At 39.7% G+C, this 22,616-nt stretch overlaps 1 protein-coding gene across 4 annotated transcripts in view; it reads left to right on the top strand.

Annotated features, from left to right (window-relative positions):
• LOC132404668 (protein sel-1 homolog 3-like) overlaps nucleotides 1-21,794 on the top strand; it is an 86,725-nt gene extending 64,931 nt beyond the window's left edge. The window contains exons 16-25 of one of the 4 annotated variants that reach the window (XM_059988996.1): nucleotides 3,267-3,394; nucleotides 3,483-3,566; nucleotides 5,342-5,432; nucleotides 5,536-5,611; nucleotides 5,703-5,812; nucleotides 6,504-6,631; nucleotides 7,856-7,958; nucleotides 9,057-9,129; nucleotides 18,685-18,753; nucleotides 20,538-21,794. In XM_059988996.1, the coding sequence (XP_059844979.1) occupies nucleotides 3,267-3,394; nucleotides 3,483-3,566; nucleotides 5,342-5,432; nucleotides 5,536-5,611; nucleotides 5,703-5,812; nucleotides 6,504-6,631; nucleotides 7,856-7,958; nucleotides 9,057-9,129; nucleotides 18,685-18,753; nucleotides 20,538-20,635 (960 nt within the window). In that variant the 3' untranslated portion in view covers nucleotides 20,636-21,794. Of the gene's footprint in view, nucleotides 1-3,266; nucleotides 3,395-3,482; nucleotides 3,567-5,341; nucleotides 5,433-5,535; nucleotides 5,612-5,702; nucleotides 5,813-6,503; nucleotides 6,632-7,855; nucleotides 7,959-9,056; nucleotides 9,130-18,681; nucleotides 18,754-20,534 lie in introns of all 4 variants that reach the window. The other 3 variants (XM_059988995.1, XM_059988994.1, XM_059988993.1) reach the window with 3 other exon arrangements.
• The last annotated feature ends 822 nt before the right edge of the window (nucleotides 21,795-22,616 follow it).

The raw sequence follows: 22,616 nt of genomic DNA, 5'->3' as shown, positions 1-22,616 counted from the left end.
GCAGCAGCTTTCCTTGCTGTTCCACCCAAACTTTAGCAGCAATGATGGCACTATCTATAGTATGTTACGTACCCCGTAACTGGGTTAGCAGACCGGCAGAAATGGAATGATACGTTGGAGTCTGGTGGTACTGAAACTAAAGGTGTTTATTAGTAAACTAAACAATACAGTATCATAAATGCCAATATACATATAAAACAGATTAGCAATAATAAAAACAGAAGTGTTGGAATAATAATCAATAGTAAAAAACAAACTCTATCAAAGTCTAGGGGTAAAGTAATTGTCATAAGAGAATATAGAGTTCAGTTCAGTTCGTGCTGAGGTAGCTGTTGTGTTGTAATTGTTGGAGAGAGAGCGAGCGAGCGAGATGGGAGCAGCTGCAGCAGGCAAACCTTCCGTTGTCTTCTTGTTCTGTTGTACTGATGTGGTCATTCGGTTATGACCCCTCCGTTCTTCCGTGGTGGACTCGTCACTCTGGCATGAGTGGACACACACAAGCCCCCACCGGCCCTGCTGTCACACTGTGAGCTTTGTGACTGATCCTCCAGGCCCCCACCTTCCTGTGGGTTCCCAACACTCTTTCAGTGTCCACTGGTGTGTCTGAGGGTGTCTCCCCAGACCCGTCTTTTATCCCCACTGACGGGTTATCAGCCATCCATCAACTCACTATGTCCACGTCCATCAAACTAGTCCACTCCCTGCTGTCTCAGCAAGAATGTTAACGAGCAAAGAAGCATCCTTGTAGCAAAAGGTAAACAATCAGTGAAGAAGCCATAATACATAAATCAGTCGTCTCTCTCTCTCTCTCTCTTTCTTATCTGTAGCAGATGCCTTTACCTCTGTTCTTCATCTCTCTCTCCCTCATTAGCAGCATAGTTCCCGGGGAGCGGGAGAGGTAGCTCTGGACCCCATTTCCATCTGTTTTGTTCAGCACACATAACAAGTAGAATATGGTAGGATTTGAATCCTAATCCAGAACTATTATGAATGCTTGTCCAATATGTATTGCTAGATAAGGGAAAATTTCTTTCAACTAAATACGTTGGATTCCAGTTAATTTAATTGGGGCAGCCACTTATTTAGGACACCTCTTAAAGAACAAGAACTAATTAAGAAAATAGCCAGGATTCCTTTCGTTTATTTGGGACACTCTCTCACTTAATTGGGACAGGGGACTGTTGCCGAACAGTTTCTAACTAGTGTCAGTCATGTGGCTATTTGACACTACATGGTACTCAGAGCAAACAGTTTTTAAATAGCACCAGTTGCCTGTATTTATGTTCAAAAAGAGGTGATTTTTTTCACTGATAGTTGTCGAGAAAGAACCTAAAGACCATTCAGAACTGTTTTGCTCACAGCTGTTTCAAGCATTCAAGCTTGGAGATATCAGAAACAGCTGGAAGTGAAACTAAAATGATTTCACTTCTTCAGCACGTTAGGAACTATGAAGAATTTGAAGGTATCGACAATCATCTTGAATGTTACAATGAAAATGGAGATTTGCAGGATGCATTGTATGAAGGCAATGCAATGAAGGCAGGTGCAGTTTTGGTCACTTAATTACAGGAAGGATACTAATAAGGTTGAAAGAGTGCAGGGAAGGTTTACAAGGATGTTGCCAGGACTTGAGAAACTGAGTTACAGAGAAAGGTTGAATATTCCCTGGAGCGTAGAAGAATGAGGGGAGATTTGATAAAGGTGTATAAAATTATGATGGGTATAGATAGAGTGAATGCAAGCAGGCTTTTTCCACTGAGGCTAGGGGAGAAAAAAACCAGAGGTCATGGGTTAAGGGTGAAGGGGGAAATGTTTAAAGGGAACATTAGGGGGGGCTTCTTCACACAGAGAGTGATGGGAGTGTGGAATGAGCTGCCAGATGAAGTGTTAAATGCGGGCTCACTTTTAACACTTAAGAAAAACCTGGACCGGTACATGGAGGAGAGGTGTATGGAGGGATATGGTCCAGGTGCAGGTCAGTGGGACTAGGCAGAAAAATGGTTCGGCACAGCCAAGAAGGGCCAAAAGGCCTGTTTCTGTGCTATAATGTTCTGTGGTTTCTAAGACAGTCTGTTATCTGCACTAGGTGCCTGTGCTGATTTTGTTCATTTACAGCCAGTCAAAAGAACACGGCAGCATGTTGTCAATAACCGTCAGGAACTGATACACAGTTTTATAGTATTGTACTGGTATTTGTAGTGTTATAATTTCTTCTGAATTTCATTTAAATACATGATTTGTTGCTCAGTTAAAATTAGTTTTGTCTTTTTTTATGCCTTTTTAACTATTTCCATGAAATTTCGGTTAATTGAGGCAGCCACTATATTGGGCCAACATGTTTTGATTTCGATGTGTCCTAATTAATTGGAATCCACTGTACTGAGAATATCAAAACTATTCTTCTGTACAAATCTGTACAAAACTGTTTCCTAGCCACTGACTCATTCCTATTATACCAACTGTTTGAGACTGTTTGCAACTTTGATGTTATATTTGAACCTGAAATGAATTTGCAAACATAAACCAACTTTCATATCAATGTCTTCTATTTCCAATGCTCTCTTTCACCTTCCTCCCGACATAAATCAGAACTACTTTAAAAAAGTGCTGCTGCCCACGTTCTAACTTGTAATCACCTCACTGTTTGCCTACCTTCTGGAGTGGCAGTGTCTCTGTTTTTACAAAAGCCTCTATGGATTTTCCATTTTAACTTCCTGTTACCCATCAACCCTCTAAGATCTCTCAGTCATCCAATGTGCATTCCTGAATTTAATACCTTCACCAAGTGGCTCTCTAAGTCCTTAGATCTGAAATTCCCTTCCTCAGCTGCTTTCCTGCTCTGTTCCCTTTATAATTCTCCATAAAGCCCATCTCTTTTACCAAAGAGTTGGTCAACTATCTCAGTAGTTTGTTGTCAAATCTTGCTTGCTAGCGACCATAGGATATTTCAGTACATTTGAAAGTATTGTACAAATATATATTTTTATGGTAAGTATTCTAGAATATACGAGTTACCTTGATATGTTTAATGTGTATCAATATAATTAGAGTTCTGAAGACTTATTTGGCTTTGGTGTGGTAATAATATGAGAACATCTCCAATGGCAAAATTTAGCCAGAAGTGTGGGGAAATCCCTGTCTATGAGTAAGTTTAGGATTTCCATTAAAGATTCCAAACATATTACCTGTCGTCATCTCATCAAGTTGTTCCATGTGGATAAGGTTGAACTCAATTATACTTAATTGATGTTCTATTCTTTTATTAGACTGAAGCATTTCGATACTACTATGAAGCTGGATCTGGTGGACATTTTGAAAGTCTAGTTCGCTGCTCTTTCTTCTGGAGTACAGGAAATTTTGAATCTATTCCACACAATCCCAGACAGGCAGTCCTGTAAGTTATCTACTTCACTCTCTCTCTCTCTCTTAGGAACTCTTACATTATAAACAAACATTCAGCCTTTCTCTTTTCCCCTTGGCAGTTGGGCCAGGTTTGTCGCTGAGCGAAATGGCTATTTGGGTTTCCAAATGAGAAAAGCTCTGGATGCTTATCTTCAGAGATCCTGGTAAGATCAACAACCATGCCCTTAAATTTGAGAAGAAAGTTCTCCAGTATTCTCAGTTCCAAATATTATTGTATTCTTCTGCTGCTTCTCAGAAGCATCAGAATATATAGCTTTCATTGCTACCACCAGATCAGCTGTATTAGTATTGTTCATGGTTAATTAGAAAACATGATATTTTGTGACAGATATTTATGTATGAACTGAGCAAAGACACATTGGTGGCATCTGTGTTTATTTATGGGATGAGCACAACCCTGGCAAGGCAAACATTGTCATTTCCAATACCCTTGAGATGTAGCGGCAACCTACCTTTTTGAGCCTTTGTAACCCATGGGTTGAAATTCAGAAGGATGAGAGGGAATCTCATTGAAACCTTTCAAGATGCCTAGACAGAGTAGATGTGGAAGGGTTCTCCCATGGTGGAGAATCTAGGACAAGAGGGCTGGAGGGGTGGAGGCTGGAGGGGTGGAGGCTGGAGGGGTGCCCTTTCAAAATAGAGATGCAGAGAAATTCCCTTAGCCAAATAGTGGTGAATTTGTGGAATTTGTTGCCACATGCAGCTGTGGAGACCAGGTCATTGGGTGTATTTGAGGCAAAGCTTGATAGGTTCTTGATTGGACATGGCATCAACGCTTATGGAGAGAAGGCTGGGAACCAGGAGATAGAAAAAGAAGATCAGCCATGATTGAATGGCAGAGCAGACTCAATGGGTCAAATAGCCTAATTCTGCTTCTATGTCTTATGGTCTTTTGGTCTTATGGTATGGCACGATGCTGTTGAATAGTGAGTTTCAGGATTTCAACAATGAAGGAGCTACATCCAAGAAAACTTCATTGGGACCTTGCATCTGATGGTGTCTGTCTAAGTGGTAAAGGTTGTAGGAAGTGATGGTGAAACCACGCTTACAGATAGCTATGGAATGGGGAGGGGGGGTTGCTTTATATGTAAATCACAGGTGGACAGGGCCTTAGTAAAGTTTAAGACTAAAACTATTGTATCTCCCATTTACAGTTTGCTGGTACAACACAGAAATTGAGAACTAGAAATTAGAAGTCTTAATTGTATTTAAGAGTCTTTGATGATCAGAGATGTTTAAAATAATTTACGTTAAAAATAAAAGCCATTGAAAAATTAAGTTTGTAGCATATTTACTAAAGAAACTGCTAGAAATTAACTTAAAGCACAAAATAAAGTAAAATGCATTAAAATATACAAACTTGCACATACATTTAGTCAGTGAATATGTTCAAATGAATGGGACTTGTCTACTGCTAATGTCTAACTAAGGGGCCAGTCTTTGCACTGAGCCCAGTGGTGTAGGGAGGGAGATCGCTCGTCACTTCAACGGCTTCCATATCATGAGATGCAGGAGCAGATAGCAGAGACCAGCAGACAACGTAGCCAGCAGTTCATTATATCTGCAGCCAGGGGCAAGCCAGTAAGCCAGATCCGCCCTGGAGGATGGGGTGGGTTACCAATGGTATAATGTTTGAATTGTTTTGGAATGGGAAGACCATTTTCATGATTTATGCTTTTACACTCACACTTTTTAATACCAGCATCAGTGCTTTTGCTGGATTTAGAACCAGAAAAAGTTGTGTCAATATTTTCCAAAAATTATGTTATATAATTCTATTTGGATGATAGTGCTATCTCTGTGATTCTGTTGGTAGAAATTCTGGTGGTGTAATGTCCACATTAAATATATCATGAATTTCTGTATTTGGCATCTTAATTCAAGTACTTTAAATTAAAGCACTTTTTGTGTTCCCCAGGAAAGAAGCCCTGCTGTATTTCCTCATCACGGCGGAAACAGGAATTGAGTCATCTCAGACAAACATAGCCTACCTCTGTGAAGAGAAAGCAGTGAGTTCCTGATGAGAGGTTGCTTCTCTTTAACATTAGTGTCTCATCCTTGATTTCATTAGGTAGTTTAATAATCCGGCCTCATATTTCTTCTTGTCACTAGCTCATAAAGAGATGTGCTGATTTTGCCTGGAGGTATTATAATTTATCAGCTTTCCAGCATACCACACAGCCTTTTGGTATGTATATTGTGGAGATGTTTGACCTAAAATAGCAGTTCCAGCTTGCAGCAATGCACTAACTCATTTCTTAATTATGTGTGAATTCCAGTTCTTGTGAAAATGGGCGATTTCTACTATTATGGCTATGATAGCCATAAAAAGGATATTGAGCAATCAATTAACATGTATGCCTCTGCTGCTTTATGGAATTACTCTCAAGTAAGTCCAAAAACTGTTTTTGAATGTCATTAGGTAAATGTCATTTTACCTAATATACCGGTTTCTTGCTTAGTCCTCTGTATGTATCATTGCAAACCAGGTTGTGAATGGAATCACCATTAAAAGATACTGTATTAGCATTTTATGTGTTACGGGGAGCCTAGCGTGAACTGCTGCCCTCTGCTGGTGTGTTGGTGCACTTGCAGCTTTATCCAGTGGCCATCGATGAGCTGGTCACCACAGGGTGGAGCTGTACAGGCAGACTAAGAGGAATTGAGTCATAGCCTACCTCTGTGAAGAGAAAGCAGCTTCACCCCATCCGAGAGAAGGTGATGACGGAGACAGGTGAGATCCGTCAAGGCATGCAGGAGGTGCTGCTTTGCCCAGTAATATTGGCACTCACTGTGCCAGCCCCACAACAGCCCTCACAGTCAGGTTCTCCACACCCAGCAGGAGTCAATTTTTGCTGAACGAACAGCAGTGGAGGACAAGGGCTTCCAGAAGGTTCCCAGCACAAGAGTGAGCTGTGCAAACAGTCGGGCTTCACATCACGCCTCTGGCGCCTCAGTGTACAAGCTGAGTGGATGTCTTTTTGAAAAGTAGTAGAGGGAGTATGACCCTGAGGGGATTGAGGGTAACAGTGTATATCGCTTACTTTCACCGATAACATTGCTCATTTGCCTCCCTATAGGCATTTTATAACTTGGGCTCACTGGCAGAGGAGGGCCTTCACATACCAGAGAGCGTTTTAGATCTGCTAAACCTGAACACGAGGAAACAATCCAATGATATCACACTTCAGCAGGAGCTATATGAGAGGTAACAGCAGAATACTAAGGGAAACCAGACTCCGATTAGTTTATTGCCAATAACGTACACCAGGATGGGATGAAATTTCTTCCTTGTGTGAAGCCCACATAGAAGACAATAGACATTGTAATAATAAGCAGAGTGACAAACAGAGAGCTCTGGAATGGTGCATAAGAGTGCAAACCGAGGTAAAGCAAAAAGAAATACTAATGTGACAATAGAATGAATGGTTTGAGAGTATGGCAGTGACATTGGGAAGGGGATGTTAAAAGAATGACTGGTCGGAGATCTGACAGCAGTGGGGAAGGCGTTGTTCCTGAGTCTGATCATCCAGGCTTTCAAGCTGCTGGAAGGTAGCAGTCAAATCTGCCGATATCCTATTTACCAGTCAATTTGCTGAGTACTGCAATACTAAGTTTAATTATGCAAAAGAAAAACAATTTAAGATTCACCTTTATGTCTTAGTCACTCAGTACCTTTGCATGACCAAATGGTGGCATGTGTTGTCGTCCAGGTGAAAGAAAGTTGTTGGAATAGAAGAGAGTATCACGAGTCCAAAATTTATGATGAAAATAGGAAACTTGAATAGGTAAAGCTGTCCACTCTTAAGAACTGATGGGTGCCAACTGCAGATCCTTTCGTATTGATATTGGAAAACAAGAAAATGCTTTAATGTAATTGACAATGAAAAACTGAACACCACGATGTCAGAGATGCGGACATGCTGGCTACTGTACAAAAAGGTGTTGGGGGGGGGGAGGTGACAGTGAAATGAATTGGGTTAACAGCCTAAAAGAGAAGTTTTCACATTGCTGAAAAGAATGCAACAAGATTATAAACAAAAGTCATATCAAAAGGGTCTAAAAAGACAGAAATTGACCATAACTGTAGCAGGAATGAAGATAATGTGGGGGACGGCACTATACAGAACAACAAATCTTGTTTGGATATAGGATTTTCTGTTTCTAATTAAAGAAAAAATATTAGGTGCCTTTGATGAATAAAAAATTATGTATATTAGCCTTATATGCATGTACCATTCTGATAAATGGGTAAAAGCCAGCTATGTCTCTGACTACAATACAAATTAATCAAGTAGCAAATGATTATGGGACTAGTGACTGAAAACTTTGTATAATCTGAGCAGGAAAGTTGAGAGTATTTACAGAACATCAACTCAGTAATTCAATTCCAAAATGGAACTGATTTCATTATTTTTCTCTATTTTACTAGGTGTATAAGTGTTAATATTGAAGAGGCCTTCATCCCGTGCTCGATAGCTTTGCTTCGCGTTCGCCTGAAATCAATATGGATGAGTAACTACTCTGCACCTCTGGTAGGTATTTTAACAAACCTCTTTGTTTGATTGCCCTCTATACACTGATACTACATTTTTAATACACATATGATTGAACATATGAAATATTCTCCTAATCGTGTATTGAGAATGAGTTTTAATTTTGATTTGTATCATCTTCATGAAATTATTTAGATGCTTTATGGTTATTTGTATCTGTTGAGCTCTGCAACAATACAGTCGGCCCTCTTTATCCGCGAGGGATTGGTTCCGGGACCCCGCGCGGATACCAAAAAAGTCAAGTCCTTAAGAAAATGGCTTGATATTTGCATATAACCTACGCACATCCTCCTGTACACTTTAAATCATCTCTAGATTACTTATAATACCTAATACAATGTAAATGCTATGTAAATAGTTGTTACACTGTATTGTTTAGGGAATAATGACAAGAACAAAAGTCTATACATGTTCAGTAAAGACGCAACCATCGTAGATCTTCAGGGAATGCTGATGCCGCCTCAGCATCAGCCGATCCCGATTCTCCTGTGATCGTTAAGTTCTTGAGGCTGTAGTGCTTTACATAGCTTACCAGCTATCCCTTACTAGCCTTAAACTCCTTCCTCTTGCTCACAACACAAGTAGCGAATGAATGAGATACGGGGCGAACAATGCTCAACTTCTGGGTTTTCCCAATCTGCAGTTGGTTGAATCCGCGCATGCGGAACCCGCGGATAAGGAGGGCCGCTGAATTACTCACATCAAAGCATCATCTGTTAGCAAACAAAACATGCTTGCCATGTAAATTATCGTGCATATAGCACTTTCATATTAACAACATTTCACTGATGCCTGTAATTCAAACTTTCCGTGTGTGTTCTGTATAATGATGTGCCCAGCTATTGCTTAGCTTCCAAGAGATGAAGTCCAAGACTGGTCAATGTGATTGAGGCTTAATCAAACCAAATATTAGATAACTATATTTCAAAGTAAAGCAAGTTGCACTGTTCTCACATAAAAATTAAATATCTGTCTTTTGTCCTAGACTGTCCACAAAATTTAGTGGCCTCTCGAACAATTATATTTATTGAAGCTTTAAGAGATTATCTAGTAAATCATACATGATTTTGTTTTCAGTTGTTCACTGCAATCTCGATGTGCCTTTCAACATTGATTTGTTTTGCTATGAAGCACTACTGGAATTCCACAGGTAACCAATTGTGATAAGTTTGTGTGTAGACTATCCACTGATATTTACTATAAACCCATCGGCTTCCAACGTAATTGGTTAGAATATTGTTATTTACAACATAGAACATAGAAATTTACAGCATATTACAGGCCTTTTGCCCCACAATGTTGTGCTGACCATGAAACCTACTCTAGAGACTGTCTAGAATTTCCCTAGTGCATAGCCCTCTGTTTTTCTAAGCTCCATGCACCTATCTAAGAGATTCTTAAAAGACCCTGTTGTATCTGTTTCCACCACCATTGCTGTCGGTGCATCCACACACCCACCTCTCTCTGTGTGAAAAACTTACCCCTGACATCCCTTCAGTACCTATTTCTAAGCACCTTAAAACTATGCCCCCTCATTTTAGACATTTCAGCCCTGGGAAAAAGTCTCTGGCAATCTACATGATCAATGCCCCTCATCATCTTATACACCTCTATCAGGTCACCTCTCATCCTCCGTCGCTCCAAGGAGAAAAGGCCGAGTTCACTCAATCTATTCTCATAAGGCATGCTCTCCAATCCAGCCAACATCCTTGTCAATCTCCTCTGCACCCTTTCTATAGTATCCACATCCTTCCTGTAGTGAGGTGACCAGAACTGGGGTCTGACCAAGGTCTTATATAGCCGTAACATTGCCTCACAGCTCCTGAACTTTGATTTAGGCAATGTTTTCCCTGCCATGAGACATGAACACACCTTACTGTCACTTCTCGAGTCTAGAAGTAAATGAGGCATTTCAGGGGAACATTATGCATCAATTTTATTCCCATTTTTTTTGGTGTTGTAAGGAGTACACAAGAGATTAAAAGTGTTGCTGCAGCCTTAGAAAGAGTAAGCATTGACTTTGCTGATGCCTTGGGGGAAGTATTAATGGTTATCATGCATCAGATGTTTCTTCAAAATTATACAGCATTTCTTCTTCTCTTAGCAGTTGGGGGTGGTGGGGGGGAGAACATGTGTGATATAGGTAAGGAGTATTGTACTCATATATTTGAGTAAGTGCTATCTCACTCGTTAACTCTTATCTACATATTTGAATGGAATTTTCCTTATCTCTGTAGTATAAAACAAGGCTATCATGAATAAGAGAAAATCTGCAGATGCTGGAAATCCAAGCAACACACACAAAATTTTGTGTATGCTGCACCATAAGGCAGTGCCATCTTACTTTTGTCTCTCCCTTCACTTGGTAAACCTCTATCACTGTTATTTCAATTTTCCTTTTTTTGTATCAACACTTAATAAAACAATCATGAGGCAACAAGTTTTGTGCCTCTCCTGACATCTGAAACAGCCTTGGATTAAAACATCAGAATCCTACACAAGGCTACTTGGACTATACCTTTCTCCATCCTGTCTCTTGTAAGGATGCCATGCCTTTCTCCCAATTCTTCTGCCTCCATAACGTCTGCTCTCAGGATGAGTCTTTTCATTGCAGGACATCTGAAATGCCCTCTTTTTTGGTAAATGTGGCTTCCCTTCTGCTGTGGTTGACAGAGCCTCGTTTGCAATTTTGCTCTGAATCTCTAAATAAAATAAAATAAATCCATGTGATAATAGCAAACCTATTTACCAATACAATGTACCAATCCCTGGTCAGCCTCTTCCTAAGTCATTCCTAGAATGTACCAATTCCCTTCATTGCATTTATCTCACAGATATCAGTAAAGTAAGGGAATCTTGGCTTCCGTGCTGTAACCTCCACATTCCTCATTGCACCTAAGGTGTCTGCGTCCTTGGAGAAGCCATTTTCAAACTGGTGCAAAGTCTCAAGAGCTGTATTTGAATGTGGTCCTGTTGGGGACAACATGTTCTGAATTAGTGTACGTTTCTGGGCTGTTATCCTAATTTTCTGATTATTATATGTGGCAGCTGGATGGGTGGTGGTGCTAAATAAACACAATGCCTTAGCAAATCGTAAGTGCATGCCATCCAATTTCTAGGCAATCATTTGTACATTTGATGCCACGTAATACAAAGCTTTCATCTTTATCAACTTCAAGGTTGTTCACTTTCAACTTTCTCTACTTTCAACACCAAATGTAGAGTTATTTATCCTTTCACCTACATTTTGCTTTCTTTCCTCAAATCAATTCTAACTTAAAATATTTTTCAAGTATAAAGCTCAGCATTAAAAAAAACTTGGATAAGCTTGGTAACCTTTCGGGAAAACCTGCAAACATCTTTGATTACAGTAGAAAGCAGTGGAAATATTCATAAGGTCAAACTGTAGCTCCAGAGAGAGCAATGCAGTGAGTTCAATTGTCATGAAAGATTATTAACCTAATGCACTAACTCTATTGTTTGATAACAATTCCAAGCATGCCTCAGGATTCTTTATTGTGGTTAGCATATTACAAAAAATGCTGAAAGAACTCAATAGGTCAGGCGGCATCAATGGACAGGAATGAGCAATCGACGTTTTAGGCTGAGACCCCTCCCTCTCCATTAGGAAAGGAAACGGGAAGAAGCCAGAATGTAAAAGTTGGGGAGGTGAAGGGAAAGAGTACAAAAGCTGGCAGAGGATAGGTGATGCCATGTGAGGATGTAGGTGGGTGGGTGGGGGAGGCAGATGAAGTGAGAAGCTGGGAGCTGATAGGTGGAAAAGGTAAAGGGCTGAAGAAGAAGGAATCTGATAGGAGGAGAGTGGGCCGTGGGAGAAAGGGAAGGAGAAGGGGCATCAGAGGGAGGTGATAGGCAGGTGTGTAGAAGAGAAAGGACCAGAGAGGATCAGAATGGGGAATAGCAAAGGAGAGAATTGTCATTGTCGTCTGAACCCTTCGTGCCTAGGTGGCACATGGGGCCTCAAAGGAGAGAATGGGGAGGGGAAAAATACCAGAAGTTAGAGAATTCGAGATTCATGCCATCAGGTTGGAGGCTACCCAGATGGAATATGAGATGTTACTCCTTCAACCTGAAAGTGGGTTTATTGTGGCAGTAGGTGAGGCCATAGACCTACCCAGTGGGATGGAGAGTGGAATTAAAATGGGTGGCCACTGGGAAATCTCCCCTGTTGCAGATGAGTAGAGGAGCCCGACGAAGCAACTCTATGTTGGCTCTCACTGATGTAGAGAAGGCTGCACCAGGAGTACCAAATACAGTAGAAGACCCCAAAAGACTCGGAGATAAAGTGTAGCTTTTGTCATGCTTGTAGGAATAAATGGCTGGAGGCAGATCAGTGGGGAGAGGTGAATGGGCAAGGACGTCACACAGAGAGTGATCCCTGTGAAAAGTGGAGAGGAGCGGGGTGGGGGAGAGGAGGATGTATATTTAGTGGTAGGATCCTATTGAAGCTGGTGTAGATTACAGAGAATGAGGCAATGGAGTGGCAGGGAAGGACAAAGGAGCTTGTGGGATGGTAGGTACAGCTAATGTTTTAATTGCAACAGCTTCAACATTACTTGAGAAAATCTCTTTCAATGCCATTACACGTAATTTGATAAATACAACCACTAGAGGGCAATATTGCTCCTTTGCATGGTTAAGGTAAAGGAATGACTTGAGGCAGCAATCATCAGAAAGTAGAATTCACCCTGCAGTTTGAGAAGGAGAAGCTAAAATCGGATGTATCAGTACTACAGTGGAGTAAAGGAAATTCCAGAGGCATGATAGAGGAGCTGGACAAAGTTGACTGGAAGGAGACAGTAGCAGGATGATGGCAGAATAGGAATAGCAGGACTTTCTGGGAAAATTTGGAAGGTCAGGATAGATACATCTCAAAGATGAAGAACTATTCTAAAGGGAGAATGAGGCAACTATGGCAGACAAGGGGAGTCAAAGACAGAACAAAAGCATATTATAGGACAAAAATGATGGTAATAGAGGGTTGCCTCTCTGACTGGAGGCCTGTGACTAGAAGTGTGCTGCAAGGATCAGTGCTGGGTCCTTTGCTGTTTGTCATTTATATCAATGATCTGGATGATAAATGTGGTTAACTGGATCAGCAAATCTGCGATGACACCAAGATTGGTGGTGTAGTGGACAGTGAGGAAGGCTATCAGGGCTTGCAGAGGGATCTGCATCAATGGGAAAATGGGCTGAAAAATGGCAGATGGAATTTAATGCAGACAAATGTGGGATTTTGCACTTCAGTTGGACCAGCCAGGGTACGTCTTACACGGTGACTAGAAGGGCAGTTAGGGGCGTGGTTCAAAAAGGGTCAGGGAACACAGGTCTGTAATTCATTAAAAGTAGCGTCACCTGTAGATTAGGGTCATAAAGAAACTTCTAGCACGTTGGCCTTCAAAAATAAATGTATTGAGTACAGGAGATGGGATGCTATGTTGAAGTTGTATAAGACTTTGCTGAGGCCTAATTAAGAGTATTGTGTGCAGTTTTGGTCACCTACCTACAGGAAAGAAGGTTGAAAAGACAAAATTCACAAGGATGTTGCCGGGTGTGGAAGACCTGGAGGATTGACTAGGTTGGGACTGTATTCTTTAGAATGTAGAAGATTGAAAGGAGGTTTGATAGAGGTATACAAAATTATGAGGGGCATGGACAGGCTTTTTCCACTGAGGTTGGGTGGGAGAACAACCAGAGGTCATGGGTTAATAGTGAAAGTTGAGAAGCTTAAGGGGAACATGAGAGGAATGAGAGTGTGGAATGAGCTGCCAGCACAAATGGTGCATGTGAGCTCAATTACAACGTTTAGGGAACGTTTGGATAAGTACATGGATGGTAGAGATATAGAGGGCTCTGGTCTTGGTGTGTCAATGGAAGTAGGCACTTCAAATAGTTTCAGCATGTACTAGATGGGCCAAATGGCCTGTTTTTCTTATGCTGTACTTCTCAATGATTCTATGACTCTAAATATTAGTGGGAAGATAGAGAGTTGGGCTGCTTTTAAAAAAAAACTTTAGGCAACTAAAAAAGCCATAAAGAGAAAAGATAAATAATATAAAAGAGGAGACAAAGGATACACAAGGAGTGAAAAAGAGATGAGAGTGGATATTGAACTGCTGGAAAATGACACTGGAGAGGTAGTAAATGGGGGACAAAGAAATGGCAGAGGCTCTTAATAAGTATTTTGCATCAGTTCTTACTTTGAAAGACACAAGCAGAAAGCTAGAAATGCAAGAGTGTCAGGGGGCAGAAGTGAGTGTCATTGCTATTACCAAGGAAAAGGTGCTTGGGAAATTGAAGATCTGAAGATAAATAAGTCATCTGGACGAAATAGTGTACATACCAGAATTCTGAAAGAGGTGGCTGAAGAGATTGTGGAGGCATTAGTAATGACCTTTCAAGAATCACTAGATTCTGGAATAATTCCTGAGGACCGGAAAATTGCAAATGTTGCTCCACTCTTTAAGAAAGAAGGCAGGGAGAAGAAAGGAAATTATAGGCCAGTTATCCTGACGTGAGTAGTTGGAAAAATGTTGGAGTCCTTTATTAAGGATGAGTTTTTGGGGTACTTAGAGGCATATGATAAAATAGACTAAAGACAGCATGGATTTCTAAAGAGGAAATCTTGCCTGACAAATCTGCTGAGGAAATAACAGTCAGGATAGACAGTGGGTGGTTGTTGTTTATTTGGATTTTCAAAAGGCCTTTAACAAGATGCCACACAAAGCTGCTGAATAAGATAAGAGCCCATGGTATCACAGGAAATGTATTAGAATGGATAGAAGATTGGCAGGAATTAAAGAGTGGGATTAAAGAAAGCCCTTCTGGTTAGCTGCCGGTGACTAGTAGTGTGCTGCAGGGGTTGGTGTTGGGACCACCTATTTTCATGTTGTATGTCAGTGATTGGGATAAAGGAATTGACGGCTGTGTGACCAAGTTTGCAGACAAAATGAAGATTGGTAAAAGGACAGGTAGTGTTGAGGAAGCAGGGGGTCTGCAGAAGAACTTAGACAGACTGGGGGAATGGGCAGTGAGGTGACAGATGGAATACAGTGTAAGCAAGTGCATGGTCATGCACTTTGGCAGAAGGAATAAAGGTGTGGACTACTTAGTAAATGGGGAGAAAATTTAAAAATCAGAGGTGCAGAGGGACTTGGGAGTCTTCCTGCACGATTCCCTAAAGGTTAACTTGCAGGTTGAGCTGGTGGTGAGTGAGGCCAATGTGTTGTTAACATTCATTTCGAGAGGACTAGAATACAAAAGCATGGATGTACTGCTGAAGTTTTATAAAGCATTGATCAGACCACACAGAGTATTGTTAACAATTTTGGGCCTCTTGTATCAGAAAGGATGTTGGAGAGGGTTCAGAGGAGGTTCGTGAGAATGATCCCAGGAATGAAGGAGTTAACACGTGAAGAACATTTGATGACTCTGTATTGGCTGGAGTTCCGAAGAAGTGGGTTGGGGTGGGGTGGGGAATCTTAGTGAAAATCGTTTGAATGTTGAAAGGTCTGGACAGTGGATGTGAGGAGGATGTTTCTTATAGTGGGGAGTCCAGAACAGAGGGTACATCCTCAGGATTGAGGGACATCCATTTAGAATAGAGGTGAGAAAAAAATTCTCCAGCAAGTGGGTAGTGAATCTGTGGAATTCTTTGCCACAAATGGCTGTGCAGGCCAAATCAGTAGATATATTTAAGGTGGAGGTTGATAGGTTCTTGATTAATCAGGGAATCAAATGTTACGGGAAGAAGGCAGGAGAATGGGGCTGAGAGGGATAATAAATCAACTATGATGGAATGGTGGAGCAGCCTCAATGGGCTGAATGGCCTAATCCTTCTCATTGGTATGGTCTTTGCACTCTGCCATCTTTAACAATTAAGTATTAGTTTTCCCTATGCTTTTACTTTAATGAATGATAAATGCATTAACCCAGCAGGGGATTCTAATCATTATAGATATTTCAGGTAGTAATGCTGAAATTTCAATGAAGTACTAAATTAATGTAGTATATTAATCTACCTGATTAACAATAGTACTGCAAGTGCCCTCCCTACGTTGCTGTCTCTCCCTCCAGCTCCAATTACTACAACAAAGAAACACATTCATTCTGCATTGTTGGCAGATTGCTAAATACAAAGCAATACATGCATTGGTGAGAACTGCCTGGCATCTTATTACTCCCAGAACACACCTTAAATTGAATTCTGATCTGAACGAAGAGAAATCTCAAAGTAAGAGGAGACGGTATTATTGAAAGTGTGGAATGAAAAGTGAGAGAGATACTTGTACTTATTCAATAAAAATAGTTAGTAATTATTTAGGAGCACCATTTTATTCCCTGGTGAAACTTAATTCTTTGGAATGTATAATGATAAAGAAGACTTAATATCTGTAAGTTTCTGATTTCCTGCGGTCCTGTGAGTTAAAATGTTTGTTTGATGTTAAAAGAAGAAAGATTTCACAGCCTGGACTGATAAAGCCTCTTTTAAAATTTCTGACTTAATTCAACCAAGATACTGAAAATGAAAAAGAAACTTGCATTATACATGCTACATACACAGCTCAAGGTGTTCCAGAGAGCTTTATGACTAGTGAAGTGCTTTTGAGATAAGGTCACTGTTATGTGAAAGGTTGGATTCTATGTCCTATGAATTGCGGAATGTGGTTAAATTATTGTTTACATTGATGTTGGTTGAGAAGGTCACAACAATGAGGGGATTTTCATCTCTGAGAGGACAGGTGGGTTCTTGATTTAATTTAACATCTGAAAGAGGCAATTCAAAAATACTAAATTAGAATATCAGTCTCATGTTTAAATGCCTGGAACAGGACATTAATGAATTGTAAGTAAAGAACCATTGTCAATGATCCATTAAAAAGTTATTATTTATCTAATAGTGATTATGGTCAAATTCAGGTTTTAGTTTGGGGGGTGGAACTTAAAACAATATATTCTAATTTTGTTTGGGTTGAAATAGTACTAATGACAGCAATTTGGTCAAAAATGTTACAGATGAACAAGATGTTTTAAAACTAATTTAGCTCAATACAAAATCTGTGCATACTCTTCAGAGTTCTAGTTAGTAAATAAATCAAGTTTAGTGAAAAAGATGAGCGGTAATGTAAAACTAAATTATAAATAATAGGGAATCAGGAAAATACAAGTACAGTAACAGCAAAGAGGGATAAAAAACTGATGTGGAAATGAAAAGAAAGGGAAACATACATAAATTATAAAGATTAACACAAAAATGTTTGTAATCATAATATTCAAAAGAAAAATGGTAGTTAAGGATTATTAAAATAGAAGCAAATATGGTAAGAAAATACAGATGTTGGATATTTATATTGTGTTTGCCCAGTCAAGGAGGAAATTGGTATACACAATGATTTAAGAAAATGGAAAGTGAGACTAGCAATGGAACTTCCAACATTTACATAGACAAGAAAAGTGTATTAGGGGCAACACTGGCACTGAAATCAGAGCCCATCACCTCCTCCCCTCTGTTTGTTTTTCACAATCCATCAGTGTGATATCCAGTGCTGCGAGCCGACATAGTTTTGGGGATCACCTTTGCTCTGCCCACCACAGTGGCCAGGATTCCCCTGACCCCAGCCACTTTAATTCCACTTCCCATTCCCACACTGTCATGTCAGCCCACAGCCTCCTCCACTGCCACTTCAAGGCTAGGTGCAGATCGGAGGCAACATCTCATATTTTGTCCTGATAGTCTCCAACCTTAAGGCATCAGCAATGATTTCTCTGACTTCGGAAACTGCTCCCATCTTTCCCCATCGCTTCCTTTGTATTCCTTTCTTCTCTTTCCTCTCTCCCACCCCAACAACTGGCCTGTCACCTTTACCCCCTTTTCCTTTATTTCCTGGTCTACTGTGCTCTCCTATCAGATTCCTCCTTCAGCCTCTAGCCTCTTCTGCCTATCACCTCCCACGTTTCCTTTTTCTATCCACTCCCCACCTCCTGCCTCCTACCTGTCACCAATCACCACCCCATTCCCCCTCCCCTACCCTACCCTTTTATTCTGGCATTTGCCCTCTTTCTTTCTAGTCCTGAAGATGGGTTCCAGCCCAGAACATTGACTGTTTATTTCCTTCTATAAATGCTACCTGACCTGTTGAGTTTCACTAATATTCTGTGTGTGTTACTCTAGATCTCTGGCATCTGCAGAGTCTTGTATCTCCTTGGTGGATTTTACTGTCAATTGGGAAATGGCAAATGCTTTTGGCATAATCTGAATGCCCTTGATTTTTATTACCTTACATAGAAACTTGCAAATATTATGAAATATAAGAGGATGAATCCAGTAAATTGTACAGCTATTAGCCTTTATGTCTGTTGTGGAGAAGTTATGGAATGTGTAATTAAGAACAAAATTACTATTCATTCTATTTACTCAATCTTTATTTGGTCTCACCAGTGTCTGGGAGACTACCTTGTTCACAATGAATACAGTAAACTTAAATGAGACACAAAAGCAAATTACTATGTTGCCTGGAGGGGGACTTTAGAAAACTAGACATTGTGAAAATAGGTAGTTAAGGAACAGGTGTGTGTAGAAGTGTAATATACAATAAATGCTTCCTATTTTAACTGATTAAAAATGTAAATGGTCATATCTGTGACAGTTTATACAGACTGTGTTGTTTTCCTGTATTTTTAGCAGCGGCCTCCACAGCAAGAGCAAATGAACATCCTCCAGATTTGAACTCTCCTATAGAAAATATTCAGACAGGTGAGGCAATGGCTGTAGAAACATCATGACAGTAAATTGTGATGGTGTCTCCAGAACTGAATAAGACAAGGCCTGTGTAGCAATTGCATCGCGGGCAGTTTGATCACTAAGTGGAAGTTAATTTCAGCTGATTAAAGAAAGCCAACATGGATATATCATAGATAGAACACGAGTAGCAAATCTTGTGCGTTAAACAGGTAAATAAAGTAGTAACCTGGAAATTCTGTGGGTTTCGTTTGTGCAGACTTTCAAAGCTATGTAATCATGTTTCGTTACATTGGCTTTTGATTGAAAGTACAGCTTGTGGAATTGAAGGCACATTACCAACTTAGTTAGGAGGTAAAAGGGTTGTAATAATAGACATGTAATCACTTCTGGTAGATCTCATTTACTGTATTACATGGCATACATAATCCAATATGTTTTACATTTAAGTATGGCGGTGGTGTAGCGGTTCGTGCATCGCTTTACAGTGCCAGCTATAAGGTCACGGTTTGAACGGTCTGTAAAGTTTGTACATTTCTTCCATGACTGGGTTGGTTTCCTCCAGGTTCCCCCCCCCCCCCCCCACGTTCCAAAGATGTACAGGTTAAGGTTAGTGAGTTGTGGGCATGCTATGTTGGTGCTGGAAGCATGGTGACACTTGTGGGCTGCCCAGCACAATCCTCGCTGATTTGATTTGAAACAAATGACACGTTTTACTGTATGAGAAACAAAGTTAATTTAAATCTTCTGAGCAATATAGGGAAGGGTTGACATTTACAGAAAAAAAGATTAAATGTGGAAAACCTGAGACAGGTAAAGTGTCTGGTCACCTATTTTGAATTAAAAATTGGAAATCTAACCTTTATTTAAATAGTTTAAATTTTTTTTTACTCTATTTCTGTTGCTTTTCACCCATCACTTTATTCATTATTGTAATTAAATGAGCAGGGTGTTGTTTCTTTGCACCTTACTGTTGTTTGGTGTTTGTTGCTGTATTTATTGTGTTTATTATTGCTGTGTACACTGTTTACTCTGTGAGTCTCACATGAACAAGAATTTCATTGCACCCTGTTGCATATGACAAAAACTAATCCGAAACTGGACAACAAAATCAAAAGGACTAATAACGTTTTAGCTTTTATATCTACAGAATTAGGATCTAGTAAGGGGAATTGCATTGCAATTGCTTTCCAAAATCGTGGTTAAAATACTTCTGTTGTGCTGTGTACAGTTCTAGGATTACACCTCAGAAGAGAATTATACTTAGAAGAAAATTCCATCAGAGTCACCAGGCTTCCTAGGGTTAGACTATACAGAGAGCAATCTCAAAATCAGGTGGAGGCCTCAGATGGGAGAACAGAGAGAGTAGGAGTGATGTAAAATTTTCATCTACTGTACATCCTTGGACTCCTTTGATGGTAGCCATGAGAAGAGGGCATGTCCTGGATGGTGAGGGTCCTAAATGATAGACGCTGCCTTCTTGGGGCACCTTCATTTGAAGATTTTCTCAATAATTCTATTTACTCAATTTGCATTTGGTCTCACCAGTGTCTGGGAGACTACCTTGTGAGTAATGAATGCAGTAAATTTAAACAAGAGGCAAAAGCAAATTTCTATTTTACTTGGAAGGGGAATTTGGAATTCTAGACGGTGTAAAAAGAAGAGGTTAAAGAGTAGTGTGCATAGAAGAGAAGTTGAAATGATAATGTGCAATAAATCCTTACTAGTTTGTTATTTAAAAGGTAAATGGCCATATATGGCAGCTTATATAAACTATTGTTTTCCTGTGTTTTTAGCAGTGGCCTCCACGACAAGTGTACATGAACATCCTCCAGATTTGAACACTTCTAGTGAAAATATTCAGACAAGTGAGGCAATGGCTGAAGAAGCATCATGACATTAAATTGCAACAGGGTCTCCAGAACTGAATGAGACAAGGCCTGTGTAGCAATTGCACCACGGGCAGTTTGATCACGAAGAGGAAGTTAATTGAATGCATCACATTTGAGGGTAATTCTACTCATTGCAGTCACACAGAAGCAACTTCTTCATCCTGGTTTATCTCAATCAGTAGTTATGCTCCACATGAACCACTTCCAACTTTACTCCATTGAATTTTATTGATGCATTAATCTATTCCATTATTCCTCATGTAGTTAATCAGCTTCTCCATAAATGTTTTTATTAATTGCCTCAAATACTGAATATTGCATCAGGCTTCATGTTCTTACCTTTCCCTGAGTAAACAGGTTTCCACTGAATTCCACATTACATTTATTAGCAACTATCTGATGTTTATAACCTGAAAGTATTGTACTGTCACACCGGTGATGTATCTCCACTAAATTTATCCTATTAAAACTCTTCATAATTATAGTAATCTCACTATCAGGATGTCCTCAGCCTTAAGAGTCCCAGTCCATTCTATCTTTCCTGATACATACCAGCTTCTGAGTTTGCTATCCTTGTAACTCTTTTTATAGGTATAAAGATCAGAGTTTAACAAATATCCTAAACCTAGTCTAGCACTTATAACATTACTTCATTACTTTTTATTTCCTCTGAAGTTTCCCTGGTGCCTTGTTCATATATTCGCAGATTTATCCACTAGTATTTAAATGTTTTACAATTCTGTATTCCCTCATCCATTTGTTCTTCTCTATCATTTATACATTTTTATGAATATAGGGAATTAATTAATGTATTTTTTAAAATTGTGTGAAGAACCTTTTGCTAGATATCACTGATATAGTTTGTGTAATGTATATCAGCCAATGATTAATTTTATGTGCATTTTCAGTTGAGCTAAATTATTTAGTCACAATGGTAAATAAGAGTTAAATATGAATATAATCTAAATATTGAAACTTTGCTTTGGTTAATGACTTTGAGGTAGTCATTGCCAAAAACAATATGTTGCTGATTAAAGTCAATTAATTTTCTTTCAATAAGGATAGAAATCTTGCTAATTATAACTCTAAGAATCTCTGTCCCTCATTTCAAAGATACTGACATTTTTCAGCTTTGCAGCATTATCAGTTTTTATGTCAGTTTTTCCAGCACCTACAGAATTTTCTGTTTGTACTGTTGATTAAACTGCTAGCTCTCATAAATTCAGCAAATTAACGCTTACATGTGGCTGAATTAGCATTGTATCTGATTTGAATTTTTATCAGTTTTATTTTGCTAACTTCTTTTTGGTGTGAGGTATTACTTAGTTATGGAAATATCGAATCCTCCTGATTGGGCATTACAGAATTTGTCCAGGCTTCCCAAATGAGACGTTCTGTTATAGCCTAACCATATTGCATGCTTTGTTGATATATTGTGCTTTTGATCTCACATTAACACACTATCGTGCAAAATACATTGGAAGATAAACTACTGACATTGAATTTTGGACATGATTACAAGGCTATCAGCACGTTAACATTGGTTTCATAGTATTCATTGTGAAGCACGCTTTGTGGCAAAGAATTAGATAAGGCGTCAACCTTGGAAGGGTACAGCTCGGGTTCTTGCTTGGATTGTACACCATGCTGGTTTGGGAATGTATCATCATCCTTTCATTATTACTGTGAATAAATCCTGGAACTCCCTACCCAAAAGTGTCAAGTGAAAACCTTCACTACACGGGCAGCAGCTATTCACCAAGGTGGCTGACCACCATCCAATCAGGGACAATTAGGTGTTCAAAGTAAATTATGGCCTTGCGAATGATGCCTATATGATGAAAAGATATAAATATGTTTTGGAAAGCACTGCCCTTCCCCCACCGCCCCTCAGCACTGAAGTATTATTGGCGGAGGGGGATTGACTTCTGGAATCACCAGTCCTTCCTCATTTCACTTCTGGGTTTCACAGTCTGTGGAAAAAGC

Source organism: Hypanus sabinus, chromosome 14 (genome assembly GCF_030144855.1).
Source record: "Hypanus sabinus isolate sHypSab1 chromosome 14, sHypSab1.hap1, whole genome shotgun sequence".
NCBI classification, from domain to species: Eukaryota; Metazoa; Chordata; class Chondrichthyes; order Myliobatiformes; family Dasyatidae; genus Hypanus; species Hypanus sabinus.
The sequence above is the reverse complement of the archived record's forward strand: the minus strand, read 5'-3'. Positions and strand labels throughout refer to the sequence as shown.